This window comes from Argiope bruennichi, chromosome 2 (assembly GCF_947563725.1).
Source record: "Argiope bruennichi chromosome 2, qqArgBrue1.1, whole genome shotgun sequence".
NCBI lineage: Eukaryota > Metazoa > Arthropoda > Arachnida > Araneae > Araneidae > Argiope > Argiope bruennichi.
The window spans coordinates 85,895,134-85,910,890 of record NC_079152.1 but is presented as its reverse complement, the minus strand read 5'-3'; the positions used below and the strand labels follow the sequence as shown (position 1 = coordinate 85,910,890).

Below are 15,757 nucleotides of genomic sequence, written 5' to 3'. Positions count from 1 at the left end.
AACAATCTCTTCACTAAATTTATTTTTATAATGTTTAACGCTCACTTCCAAAAAAAAAATTAAATTTTAGCAAGATTTAATGCAATTTATTTATTTATTTTGCTATTTTTTAAAAGAATGTAATGAATCTCTTGTATTGGTTTAGAGATATATGAGGGAACGGAAACGAATAAAGGATAAAGTAATTACTAGTAATATTTGACATATATTGCAATGCTGGTCATAAGCTGAAGTAAATATTTTCCATTTTCTGCAATGTTGCATCATCGGATATTTCTATACAGTAGACTCCCGATTATCCCGGGTTATCCGAGGTGCGGATTATCCGCGCCTGCCGCACAAAGTTTTTTTTTTTTTTTTTGACGGATTTTTTCAAAAAAGTGCAGTTTTACAGTTATGCTTTTGTAATTACATACATTACAGTATTAAAACAGTACATATGTATTAATTTTTCTGTGTATCTTTGACGCCCCTCGTAAATACAAAACACTTTTCTGTTTTCATTAACAAAATGCATTTTAGGTTAGTTTTGAGTGATATACTAAAATATTAAGCGTTAGTTAAACATTTCCTGTTGTTTATTTTACTTTTTATTGTACATAAAACGATTTTTCAAAGTTGGAATGACTGTTTTCTTTTTTGCTATACTCATTTTTAGCTTTTTCCGGATTATCCGCGATTTTTGTTATCCGCGGCGGCTGCGCCACCCAATTCCGCGGATAATCGGAAGTGTACTGTATAATTTGCAAATCCTTCACCACTTACACTGCTCTGTAAATCTTAAGAAGTTCCATAAAAAATCCTTTTTCAGTATAATGCCAATAAAAATATCCTCTTAACTGATTTGAAAACATACTTAACACTAAAGAAATTATATTACTTGTTTTTTTGGTAGTACTTAAGTGCGCGGAACGACATTTTTGCCAATGTCGCCAAAATTGTGCCAAACATTAAAAAAAATTGCAAAACATTCTTTTAGTACGCAAATTGGGTTACCACATTTAACCAAAAAAAAAACCTGAATGCGGTACCTTACATTTTAGGTAGCTTAGATTTCCTAAATATTCAATTGTATGGGGCATTAAAACAATATTCACTAAAAAATGCTAAATACTTACTAAGAAGTGGGATCAAACAAATGATACCGATCAAGATGAAACCAAGGGATGCACTCCATCTTCTACCATATCTATCCATCAAAAACCAAAATGTTAAATTCCCAGGCACTTCAACTACGGAAAGTAGGAAGAAATTAAGAAATTCATTCCCATACAAATTTCTTATGTTGTACGTAAGGCCAGAGTAAGCCACATAAAAAGCTGTCCTGTAAAACAAAATACACGCAGAGTATTAATTATCAAAATATTTCGGAGTCACTTTCACATTAGGGTTAATCAAAAATCTAGAGCAGATTTAAAATCAATAATTCGCGAAATAATGAAGATAAGGAAAATTCGCTTGTATAGGAAGGATGGAAATGAAATAGACACTTTTTGTCATGCAATTAAATTTAATTTGAAGGATAGTTATACTAAAATTAAATTTTCTGCAATTGTCTAAGTTATGCTTTTAGCAGCCTACATAAGACATTGTGCGGAAATATGGTTTATAGATATTCGATTAGTCTTTTTCCACACGAGACATCACAGCAATAAATAATATTTACGTTGCTTATGTTCAATTAAACTGCTAGAAATGGTGTTTAATTCTAAGAAAAATGTGATTCCTTGTTTGACATTTATATTACTGATTATAAGACGACACACTACATAATGGAAACCACTATTCCTCTCATTGTCTTATGTAATATATCGTTACATCAATTGCTGAACCCCTTAATAATATAAAAATCATAAATTGAACAATTTATAAATTTTGATTTCAAGACAAAAACAAATCTTCTTCATTTATCTCCTTTCTATACAAATGATATCTTTCCATCTCTATATGTTAGATAATTATTGAATTTTAAATTTTCTCCACACTTCTATATTATCCAGTATATAATGTAATAAAAGTCAATAATTACTTACCAACAGATGGACAAAATAATGAAATGTTTTCTTAATCTCGGATATTTTAGAAGAGGGGAAGTAGTATCCTTCTTTTCAAGCTCTTTGGTCTGCTTAATTTTATCACCAAGTGTCTGCAAGAAAAAGCATTTTTTTTTCTATTAACAATTACATGCGTTATGTGAAATATTAACATAAAAGTGAAAGTATGATTCAAGTACGATTGTTCTGAGTTTGTTGAAACTCATAATTTCAAATAAAATAAATGTCTATGCAGTAAATCATGTATTCCAACATTAATTTAGGTATTTAAATGACATATTCAGTTCCCTCTGTCTTTATTGTGAATGATTTGTTACGTTACAAAACAGTGTGTATCATGAATTGAATGAAAAGCATTCCCAGAAAACTGAAAGCCAATCTTTCCTTTAACTTTCTCATAAAAGAAATAGCATTTTTTCAGTTTTCATTATAAGAGAATATGAAAGACGTGGTGGCAGGTGATACGGCCTCGAAAGTCACGGGAAAATTCGAAAACAATATTTCTCTTCCACAATACATGGCATTTTGTATTTTATGAGAAATAAATCGATATTAAAGAATTAATTGAAGATTAAACTGATTTAATTATCGAAATTATCAAATTATTGAAAATTCCGAACAGGATTCCAAAATTTCGGTCATAAAACCGCATACGAAATTTCTTTGTCCAAGTCACTGCGTTTTTGAGTTTTTGCGATTTTATACACGTGAGCGTAAGGACCGATAAGTTGTCGCTAAATTAGCAGATACAGACAAAAAACATACCTGTATTTTTGAATATAATAGTATGTGTCAAATTTCATCTATGTAGGTATAGAGAAGTTCACACGAGAACAGAGAAACTTTCTTTACATGCATTTCGTCCAAAATTTAATGGAAATCTACTATTTTATTATTAGGACCAGACACCAAATTTCATCAATTTTGTTCGTTGAGTTTCTGCATTATCATGTTCATCATACAGACATAATTATAAAAATAAGCTTTTTAGAACACAAGAAGGTGTAAAATGGGAAAAATCATCAAAATCTCGAGAGCAAATTTTTCTCCTTAGATATTTCATATGCGAAAAGGTAAAAAGTCAAAAAATAAAGATTAAAATGAAAGTTGGGAAAATGAAATCATGAAAATTTCAGTCATTCAGTCAAACAAATCATTTCAGTTTTAGGCATAAGATATAATTTTTAAGAGGAAATAAATAGTCCTTCAATACACAATTTAGTAACAGACTTAAGAAATAAACTGCTTTAAATTTTAACTACTTTCTTATATATTTAAGATGTTTCACATTAAAGAAAGAGATACTAAAACAAATTCTGTAAAAAATATTAAGCGAGAGTTGGCATAGTCATTGCTTTAAAAGGTTTCGTAAAATATGCAGTAAAATTCGTAAGTTATGTAACAGTCAGCAACAAAAAACATTGGAGACATCTTAACATTGAGTAACTAGTAACAGCTTGCATTGAAATTCACTAATTTATAAATAATTTGCATTATTGTATCATTAAGTGTAAGCCATTAAGCAGACAACCTTCGCAAAAGAAGTGTATTTCATGATCCTTATATTAATTATACAATAATTTTTTAATTAAATTGTTGAGTTTGGGCATCAGTACCAATGGCGAATGGTAATTCATACGCGAGAACATACTTTCAAAGCTGTGTAAAAAGAAAAATTACTCCATAAAAATATACGGTGATTATTACAAAGAAATGTGCAGTATTAACGCCCTATAATGATGGTGGTGGAAAAGGCAAGGTTGAATGTGTTTTTTTTTTCTCTCACTTCGATTGACGTAAGAGCAGATCATTTCTCCTCTATCATTAATTTCCATCTAGTTTTCGGAAGTCTAATTATTATCTCAGCAAATATAGAATTTCTTTACAGATAACTAGTAGATTCGAAGTTGACGTTTCCAAGGATAAATCAATGCACATTTTATCGGAAATTGGGATTAGAGAAATGCCCAAGTGTGCAGAAAAAAAAGAAAAGAAAAGGAACATTTATATTTTATTTATAAAATAATTTACATTCAAGAAGATGTGGCAACCAAAACCAGTAAAATGTAATAAAAAATATTTTAAAGGCAATCAAAAGTCAGTAATATTTTTGAAATTCTGAGAAAGATAAAATTGCAGAAAAAAAAAAGATTTTTTCTATTTGTTATCTAGTTTGAAATGGTATAGTTGGAAATAGAAGAGTGAATACACACACATAATACAATTTTTCAAACATTTGATGTTGCTTCTTCTTTTAAAAAATTGACATATTTAAATGCAACAAAAATGTAACAAATATAAAATATGAATTCAAAAAAATTACTTCAGATATTTTAATTACAGGTAAAAAAAATTGGATCGAAATTTGAGCAAATTCCAATTGAAAGTAGAAAAGATAATCAAAAAGATGTTTCCATTTTCTATTTAGTCTGAAATGGTATAATTGAAAATAAAAGGAGAAATCTAATGTAAAAACAAATTGTACGAATCTTAAAGCCTTATGTGATATTTCTTCACCTTTAAAAAAATTGGTTAATCTAAATTTAAAGAAATTAAAAATAAAATATGAATTTTTAAAAATAACTTCAAAACATTCATTAAAATGAATAAAAATTTAACTAAATTTTAAAGAAATTCTGATTTAAAATAATAAAGATAATGTTAAAAAAATCATTTTTAAAATCTTTTGCTGGGGTTGAATAAAAATGTCTCAAAAAAGATTCAAAATTTCATTTAAACACGAAAAAAACCCCGATATTTTAACTAACTTATTTTTTAAATAGATTATCATTAAGGTTTAAATCGTCTAGATTAAATTAGGATTATTGTTCAAATACCTTTAAAATGCAAAAAAATTCATTATTATTATGTTTAGAATATAAATATGTGAAAGGATTTTCTTAGCTTTCTTTTAACATAGAAATATTCATTTTCTATATCAGTTAAATTGTGGCATCTAACAGAAATAAGATAAACCATAGTTCATTTTATATAGAGATAGAAATATGTCACCATGTTAATATTATATTTTTAATAATTATTTAAATGTTTGGACATATTTATGACAATAAAGAAATAAAAATACTTGATGATCATTTTCAAGAAACCATGAACTACAGCAAATATTTAACGTTTAACATCAGATTTCAAATTAAATCATTCACAAAATACCATATCAAGGAATCCGCAGACAAAAACTATATCAAATTGCTCATCTGCAAATCAAGCTGACAAAAGCAGGAAGTCAATATATTACAGCGAATGATGTGTCAAAAATTGAAGAAATATTACATCATTAAAAAATAAACTAAAATCCTTGGAAATAGTTAATTTGAAACATTTCAAAGAGGTCACTGTAGCAGGTTCGTGATATCAAACGATAGTTTGGAGAACCTTCAAAGAAACCTGTCTATCATTGAAGTGAATAATTATGACCGGATTTTAAAATCGATTCTTTCGACAAAGAAAACTAGTAAACACTATCTTCGTTGTAAACTCCGCTGCGAATGTTATTGAAGTTTAATTGATGCAAAACTTAATTGCTGAATAAATGCAGTTTAATGCAAATCAGTGGCAATTTTTGTTGCATACTGATACGGTCTTTAACTTTCTTTTGCCAGAATTATCAGTTTTGTGATCTGAATAACAGTGAATGAAATCACAAGTCACGTCGAAGCAATGAGATAAATAATAAAGGATAATACGAATGATCTTATGTTTGGAATAATAACAAGTTTATATTTTTTCTAAGTTCATCGCATGCGCCCAGTCTTCCGCATCTGCGTCAAAATTTCATGCTATGAAATGTGATGAGATCTTTGACAGAAACAAAGTTAATTGTTTAAATATAAAAAAAGAAAATTTAATATACCACATTTTCAAAACAGACTGAAAAGTATAAAATAACTACTCTTAGGCCTTTATAAATTTAATCTGCATGGGTTTAAGAGAAATTATATATTTTTTAGTCTGTTTCGAAAACGTAGTGCAGGGTAGCCATAACATAACTTTTCCTATTTGGCGATATCTGCAGCTAAAACGAAATAAAAAAAATGAAACCACATTTCGCATACAGACAGTGGAAGGCATAGGAAGATGAATATCGCAGAAAAAACATAGTACCAAAAGTTGCTGACAAAGGCGCTGTGGGAATACATTTACAGAAAAAAAAACACAGAAAAAAAATCTTTTATTCGTCAATGTTAAGGTCCCCTGGTCACCGTGCAACATTTTCAATATTCTGACCTTCCTTGTTCTCCATTGCGTGTAAACTGTCAATTTCGATATTCATAACAATTTCGATGTTCATAACAGCTCGTCTTATGTTCTGTTTCAAGACACGTAAGTTGGCTTAAGAGCAGCAAAATCATGACATTGTCACGTGTAGAACAGTTTTACCAATAAAGCATCCGTAAATAAGGTAGGTTCCATATTATGCACACGTCAACAATCAATTCCGAACAACAGACAAGAACACATTAATAGTTAAGGACAAACTGTTAGCAGTTCGTTTTCACTTTTTTTTTTACAAGGAATGCATGGCGTTGCTGTCACGCACGCACTAGGAATTTTACAGAATCCATCTCGATATGCAAATTTTCTGGTTCGTACGGGAAAACAGCGCCAATATTTCCCCTATCGGAAACTTTTGGTACTATTATCCCCCTTGTGGAGTTTTTTTCCCCATACCTTCCACCGTCTGTATATGAATAGTGATTTCATTTCGTTCAGTTGTTCTAGCCAAACAGGGAAAATTATTTTATGGCCACCCTGTATATTATTATTTTATTTAAATAATTATTTTCTGAATTTTAGTTTTGTGTGTGTAAAATTTTACAATCCATTTGTAACTAACTTTCCTATGAACTACAGCCTATGACAAAATTTGTACCTAACAGAAGAGAAAGTGAGTTAATATTACATTGTCATCCAGTTCTAAGTTATGCTTAAATATTTTAGCTTCGAGCTGATTAGGAAGTTAGTTTAAAATCTATCACAAATTTTTTACCAAGTAGGCAAACAAGAAAGCTAGTCCATAAAAACGTGTTAAAATAATTTTAAAAATATTTAGCTGCTATCAATTTTAATGCTAATTTAAACGATCAATGGACAGTGACAAATGAAAGGTTTAAGACTGGAAATAGATTCCTCCTTCAAAACTTTTTCATTTCTTAATGAATCCCATTTTCCCCACAAAAAAATTAAATACTGTCTTTTTGTTATATGAATTATTTGCCGATAACTTTAGAAAACGCGATAAGTTGAATGTTTAATTTAAATGTGGTACAAACCAATCGACACAATGTAGGATAGTGTAGCTGCAGATATAGAAAGGTGTACACATTTAAAAATACTATAAAATGAAATTCAAAGAAATATGACTTGTTGTTGTTGTGTTTCTTATGGCACTTGCCACTGACAAGCCCGCTGTTACGAAGACAGCGATTTAAGCCTGAGGGGGACGTCTCTTATTTTTTATAGCAGCTCCAACTAGGGCCAAGAGTACGACTTTGCTACTCACGCATCACTCATTCGCTTGCACAACCCCTTTTTACAAGAGGGCACATTCACACATCTCACAGATAGAACAACCATGCCCAAACCGGGACTCGAACCCGGGACGCCCAGATCACGGGGAAGACGCGCTACCCCTATGCCGGCAGAAATATGACTTAAAATATCTTTCCGCGATGGACAATTATATATATATATGTGTGTGTGTGTGTGTGTGTGTGTGTGTGTGTGTGTGTGTGTGTGTGTGTGTGTGTGTGTGTGTGTGTGTGTGTGTGTGTGTGTGTGTGTGTGTGTGTGCTTAATACGATAATATGATGTGAATAATTTGATGATTTTCCTTCTGCTTTGTACATTCAATCGTAGCTATTTCTCCCCATGTAAAAACGAGGTTTCTAGCTAAATAATTTTTATACGGCCTTTTTTTTATGAAATTCATGAAAATAATGCAATATAAGTATTTAATACACATACCTGCAGTTGCTGCAGTATGTTGTTGTAATCGACCTGCTTTCCGTTCGTCTCTCCAATCTTCATCATGACCGTCGCAGCGTCTTCGTACCTGCCCTGAGACACGAACCAGCTGGGAGATTCTGGAAGGAAACTGAAAGCAAAATATTTCAATAAAAAAATCAATATCAGGAAGGATAATGATCTAAAAGGAAGATTCATAAAGGATTCAGAAAAAGGATTTAAATGTACAAACAGTTGAACCTCTATACATCGAATCTGAATATTGCTAATAAAAAACCATACACGGAGATTTCAATATGCATATAGAAAATTTTTCATCATTCCCAAAATTACGGTTTTTTTTAAGTGCTTTTAATTTTAATGAGCGTCTCAATCATAAGCCTGTCCTTGTTACATATTATTATCATTTTTTGCATTTAAAAAAGACTTTACCTATTTCATCAAATTTTACAGATTAATCATTCAATATTAATACAATTTTTCCGCTCTAATCAGACCTAATTACAATTTTTCAAAAGTAGTGGTACCGCATTTGAAATGACATACTATTTTTGGTAGCATTTTTTTTTCCAAATCGCTTTCTTTCATTAAACTATACTTTTCTTTCATATTTAAAGATTTCCGATTACAGGCCGTACTCACTGAAACGTAAAACCTGATCTGAACGTAATCCTGATCTGAAATCTGAAACGTAAAACCAAACTGATTTCGAACAAAAATTTGTTTTAAATTAGAAAAAAAAAATAATGAAATATATGACTGTCTGACATGTGTTTATTTATTTTATTTATTTATTTATTTTTTTGGTAAAAGATTTTCCGCATCCAAGAATTTCTCTTATCGTAAGAATTAAAGGAATTTAGAAAAATGTGTTTTTTTTATTTAATTTATATTTTTTTTTCAGAAAGCAATCACTCATCACTTTTAGTATAATAAGCAACTGATGTATAAGATATTTAATTAAATCCAAGACTCGTGAAATAGAAATTTGATTTGACATGGAAACTCAATATGGTTCAAAGTTTTTTTTCATTATTTTTTTGACCAACAAAATAAGTTTATTTTTTTTACTATTCCACCCTTCCTGCATATTTTATTTAGAAATAGAAATGAAGAATGATTTTATTTTCCTGGGTTTTAGAAAAAATTTCAGCAGATTAGAAATTGAGAAATAATGGCTGAAGAATGAATGAATTGAACATTTAGAAAAGTTGAATTTTAGGCGACGAATAATCAAAGTACTCATCGTTACAATTGCGAAGAAATCTGAAAATAAAATGAAACATACATTGTACGGAAGATCAGATTTGTAACAGCTATTATACAACAACTTAACCCACATCTAGTTCAAAAACGCATGTCAAAGCGATTGAGAAAGGAACTTAGTAATAACTCTCGCAGCATGAACTGTAATTGATTTTCCCAAACAACTGAATCAGCGGCCTCTGGAGTAATGAAGATTTAAGAGGGTCACGGTGCCTTAAGAACTAAGCCTAATACATAGCTCTCATAAATAAATGTCACAATAATTGGAGTATTTATTGAATCATATAGCACCAATGATATTGAACACATAATTCTCTCATGCCAAAAGTATGCTTATTATAGTGACAAGCTGTGGTCTTTTCTACACTTACAAAATGTTTTGGGAAAAATAACTGCAAACAAAACAAATCTTCAAATTTCTCTTCGAGCAAAGAAGCACTTCAATACCTACTAAGGGTGTAGGGAGGACGATATCTCAGAACAACAAAGACAATAATATTTGGTGAATCCAGGAATTTTCTTTGAAAAGAAGAAAACACATCTGCTGAGATCGCAGAAAGAAATATTTGTTTCCATTTCTGCGTGAGACGTGGAAAGTATGAGTTTCATCTCAACTGGTATCAACTCTCCAAATCGTACTGGAAACCAGACGCAAAAATAAAATGTTATTCGTATAAGAGTTGAGTCATATACAGTATAACTGGTTCAATCTACGTAAGAATGATATCCAGTTTAAAAGATTATTAGTACACCTCTCAGATGGCCTTCGGAAATCCTATTACGTGAAACAGGACAGGGCCGGTTCCTATAGCAACAGACGAGTGCAGTTTTTTTTCGTTCCATCAATATTCTTTAAAACACAGGGAGTATTAACCTTGCCGTCACGGCATATTTAGTCACGAATTGGCCTTGATGAATGGGATTTCATGTTTTGAGTTTCTATTTCTCTCAATTTTTGTTGTAAATAAGAATTTTTGTTGTAATAAAGAATTTCTAAAATTTATTTATAGTTAATTTTACTATACTATAATCTTTATTTTGAGTTTAAATCCATAAAACAAGCGTACATTTGAATTAAAAAGGTACGATTAGATGAAAATGTTTTCGCAAATCATAGGCGCAAGTACAAACACAATCACGTATAATTAAAAATGCTCTCAAGTACGTAATTTGTATTTTTTTAAAAGTGAAAGTTGATTTTTTTAAAAATTAACATTTGAAAAATCCTTTTCTTCCGTAATTACACATAAAAAACGGTAACGCTAGTAACTCAATGTTGATTAATCATCTTGGAAGGTAACTGAAATCTACAGCAAAATATATCATTCATGTTTTAGTTTCTTTCTGATACTTTTAGAAAAATTCCTGGGATGATTTTTTTTCTCAGAATATTATTATTATTTTTTATTTTTATTGATTTTATCCAACACAGTATCTGAAACCTTCACTTCCAATAACCAACATCTAGGATAAGATATACCGTCTAATCTGTACTAGCTAGCTGAAATTATTAGCTTAAGAACGGTAATATTAGTTTTCGAAGAGGATTTCAGGTTTTTAAAGATTCACCGGAATTTCAGATATTTTAAATGAAATAAAATAAATAGAAGCATGAAAATATTAAAATTTATAAAATTCATTTTTAACTAGTAAGAAATTATGACAATAATCATTTAAAACTCATTTCGCTTTTCAATAAATATTCACCATGCAAGAATTTCATGCTAAAACTTGAACATTAAGCCTCCAAAACCCCACTGAAATATTTTTCTAATATGTGCATGTACATTATGCACACTCTAATCATTACCTAGTATCTGATTTCTAAACAGTTAGAAAAACATATATTCTTGAGTGGCAAAATATTTAAATGACGCAAAGAATTATATTTTTTGCTGTTTGAGTCAATAAATGTGCCGCTGAAAAATGTACGAAGTCTAAATTTTTATAAAGTTTCTAATCCTAAACTTATAATTATTTAAATATTTTTGGTTCACTAATATTTTAACAAAAAAATTTCATTCGTATGTGGCTAAAACTGAAGGAGTTATAAATTTCGGCATTTCAGGTCCATCAATGTGGTTAATCAATGGGTATTTCGGAGAAACATCAATTACTAATTGGAGTATCCTCTTTGATGAGACAGTTAAAATTGAGGAAATTGCCTAAAATAGTGATGTACAAAGTGGCAAGTTTCAGACACAGATGAGGGATTTTTTTTTATTTCTTTAAATAGTTAAAGTATCAAGAATATTTTATTGAATATTACTGACAAGTTCCGGGAATTGCATAAAAGTTAAGATTTCGTAATTCTGTCAGCAATAAATTTATGGATTTAATATGTATGTCATTAAAATCATTTCGTCGAATGGATATATGGAACAATTCCAAAAGTTTTAGAAAACATCTATTGAGTATACTGTACATATAGAGATAGAAATAAGGTTAGTAATAAAATTTATATTTATAAAAATGACTGAGATACGCAATAAACTAGAAGAGTAAAATTTTGTATGTTTTTGTATCTGTTTGTATGTGCATATAGGAATATAATAATTCGAATCCAGAAACAAGCAAACACATTGCAGAATGCAGTTTGGCAGTGGTAATAACAACAAAAATGTATTCTGCACAAGAATTTAGTCCACATCAAATAGAAACACTATTAAAAAATATATAATTGGTTGTTACTTTTTAATCCGAAACATGCCGTATGGTCGAAATTTACAAGAAGATTAGGAAGAGAATGTTCTCGATTTTTTTTCTCTTTCATTTGCAGATATAATTGGGAAAAAAAGGAAGAAAGTGCGAATGCATTTTAAATAGGGTCTGAACTTTAGCATTTAATTTTAATACATTAATTTATCATGTAGTCATATTTTATACGTTAAAAAGATAAGTCAATATTCTCTTAAAGTACAATCTTCGAAACGATTCGAAGGTCTAATCTATTAAAATGAATTAAAAATATTTATAAAAATTATAGTTTATTAAAATGTTAATATTATTTAATAGATTCAACTGTACATACTTTTCAAATATAATCAATATTCGAGTCAATGACAAAAATCTATAGAAAAATTTATTTTCTTCAAATAAAAATCAAAGGTTAATGTAATCTCAATAATTTGAATAACTATAACATTATTATGCATCATACGGATTCACTTCCCATTAACAAGTTGAAATAAAACACAATTAATGATCATTAAATTCAGTTTTCTCTCTCCCTTTTTTTTCGAATGCACTCGAATCATTACGAGTGAATGGACCGTTTAGAAATCGAGCACAAGGACACTGATAATGATATTTTTTATGATCCAAGTAAACATCGCGTAAACAGTTTCATCTGATCTGACTTCACATTCATGCATAGAACTCTAATTACAGCAATCAGGCTGGAATTCACATTTTTTTATAATTGAGAATGCATTAACATTTTACGTTTAATTGATCTATGAACAGAAGTAATATAAAAAGTCTTTTAAGACGAACACATCAAACTCAATGAATTAATTTTAGTTAGGTATCAAGTGAAACTTAAAATATTGAAGAAAATTTTTCTGAAATCAGTATTTTTCACGACCAGAAAAAAAAATTCTAAACTCTCTAACTTCAATTTTCAGATATAGAAACTCCCCGTGGTTTCTATATCTACCAATTACCTTTAATTACAGAAAAAGGGGGCAGAGATGAAAAATGAACGCTCTAATAACGGACCTGGAATAGGGCATTGCCCATTATCACTCCCGTGCAAAATAAATCATATTATCACTAACGTGCAAAATAAAATCTTCTTATAAATGACAGACATAGATTTTTGAAATAAACACTCTTTATATTCAAAAATATAATAATAAAATTCATCTACCTATAGAGCAAAATTTGAAAAAAAAAAAGGAAAGAAATGGCAAGATGGGTCTTCTTGTGTACAATTAACCACCCTGATATCACTGAACTAAGCAATATTGACAGGATTTGTTGTAACCGACAGCTGTCTTTATCATCATCCAATTACATCAATAACAAATTCTCCGAACTATCATCCTCTTAACATGTCAACATACCCAGGAGTCTTTTTGACCCCATCCTTTCTAATTTTTAAAAAATTTTAGAAATTTCAAAAAGTTTACAGTTGTTATTTCCTTTACAGTCATAGGGTAGTTAGCAGAAGAAGAAGATTAGACCAGCAGAAATCAATGAAAGTACATATCTCATTTTTCAATTCCTACTATTAGTTCACACTCTCCCTATATATATATATATATATATATATATATATATACAGTTTTTTTCATATATTAACTCATTAACTATTAAATGGAATTAATTTTTAATACTTTAAATAGAGTTTTAGCAGTTTGTAATGAAAATTGAAATCAACAGGCAGTAGCTCAATCGGTGAAATGCATATATATATATATATATATATATATATATATATATATATATATATATATATATGCATTTCACCGATTGAGCTACTGCCTGTTGATTTCAATTTTCATTACAAACTGCTAAAACTTGTTTACCGGAAAGTTGGGATCAAATTGACCATGCGTGTGCTAGCATTTCAAATTTTTTTAATGTTGACTATGACAGCGAATGCATGTGACCAGCAGACATTCAGAGATCTTCTCGAAAATATTCCAACTGATTGACAAAATGATTGTAGCTTAGATGCGTCATATAATATTTATGAAACTTTGGAAAGCGATCATGACACAGAACTGGAACAGAATGTACATTCTGAATACTCTAGAAAATTTGATCGGAAGTTTCTACCTGCTCATGAAAATATAGCAAATCCTTATATAAAATTCATTCTCTTATAATATGAATAAAGATCTTGGAATTTATATTAAAAATTCATTTTAATCTGAATGAGACATAATAAAAGTATTTTTTTGCAGAAAAAATACTTATTTTAAAAATAATAAGTTTTATAGGAATGTAATGTAGAAAAAGGAAATGAATATAGAAAAAGAATGGATCAAAGGTGTTAAATTCAATTTTGGTTTTTCTTATTAAAAATCTAATTTCTGTCTTAAATAGAACATAAATGAATGAAAAATATTCGCATATTCTGATCATATTTTATTTCTATACAAATAGCCAATAAGGTAAGGAGTTAAATGCCTGACAATTTTGGGTCAAAATGACCCCAAGCATCTGCTAATATTGTCACGTAGATACTTTAGTGTGGAACGCAATGACACACACGAAGTAGAGCTAAACCAATTTATTAACTGAACTATGAACTGAGAACACAGTGAGTGACAAATCTTCTGCTTTTATACTAGCAGGGAAAGTTCCAGAATACTTGTCTGGTAAACTAAAGAAATGTCCAGACTCTCCTGGAACATGAAATAAAGGGAAACATAAAATCAAGAAATTAAATATTTACACAAACTGTGAAGCGAATTGCCTCTAGCGGGATTCGAACTTACAATCTCTTGATTATGAGATCAGTGCTATGCCCATTCGGTCATGGAGAGTCAAGTGCCGCTTTTCAATGCGGCAATTTTCAAAACATGGGAGCGTGTGCTGAAGTTTAAGGGACGCCCAACCTCTACCCCGACTCTATGAATGCTGAATATTCAAAAAAATTTCGTACCCGTAGTCATCACTTTCTGCAAAACCGTTTTCATTTCCAAAGCGATTGGCAGGAAAAAGGTGATAAATATCTGATCTTCCTCCTCGTTTTTACCTATAAATGTTATTTACCTGTTTGACTATTATTTTACCTGTTTGACGAGGAGCAAGCCAGACAAGATGGACCAATGGGCTTTAATAGAATTTCCGTTTAATAAGAATTAAAACAAAAATTATAATATGAATAAGTATCATCACTTTGATAAACACAATCAATAACTTTATTGTTTTAATTTTTTAAAAAATTCACACTATCGTTAATTTATTTTAGTTAATTAGAGTACAGTTCAGTTTTAAAGATACGAGAGACTACTTTAAAACCAATCTCGTAATTTTGATTCATGGTCCGATGAGCACTAAGCCGGCACTCCATTCTTAAAAGTTCCACAACATATCATTTGAAGACGTTTAAATCCGATAGATTTAATGAACACCTGCAATGGTGTGCATTCAACCGAAGCATGTGAAGCAGAGTTTCAGTACTTTGTTCATTTTCTCAGACACACTCTAGCTGTAAACTTCAATTACATTTCTCTAGATAATTTTCAAATGATGTGTTTATCACGAATGCCACTACCAAGTAAATTGACAGTGAGGGGAATATTATAAAGGAATGCCACAAAACAGGTCCGTAGTTAATCGAACTTCCCTAGTACGATGCAAAAAATGCAAAGCATTCAAAAGAACCAAGTGGATCATGTTCCATTTTCCCTGCAGTTAGTTACATTGAATGGATGTTGCTTGCATTTTACTATATGTTTTAAGTTCACATGCCGATTACATCCTTCGTAGTAGCA

At 29.9% G+C, this 15,757-nt stretch overlaps 1 protein-coding gene across 1 annotated transcript in view; it reads right to left on the bottom strand.

Annotated features, from left to right (window-relative positions):
* LOC129961545 (carcinine transporter-like) overlaps positions 1–15,757 on the bottom strand; it is a 71,957-nt gene that overhangs the window by 13,238 nt on the left and 42,962 nt on the right. The window contains exons 5-7 of the mRNA XM_056075029.1: positions 8,040–8,169; positions 2,034–2,146; positions 1,119–1,324 (exon numbers count right to left, since the gene is read on the bottom strand). Coding sequence (XP_055931004.1) covers positions 1,119–1,324; positions 2,034–2,146; positions 8,040–8,169 — 449 coding nt within the window. The remainder of the gene's footprint in view (positions 1–1,118; positions 1,325–2,033; positions 2,147–8,039; positions 8,170–15,757) is intronic.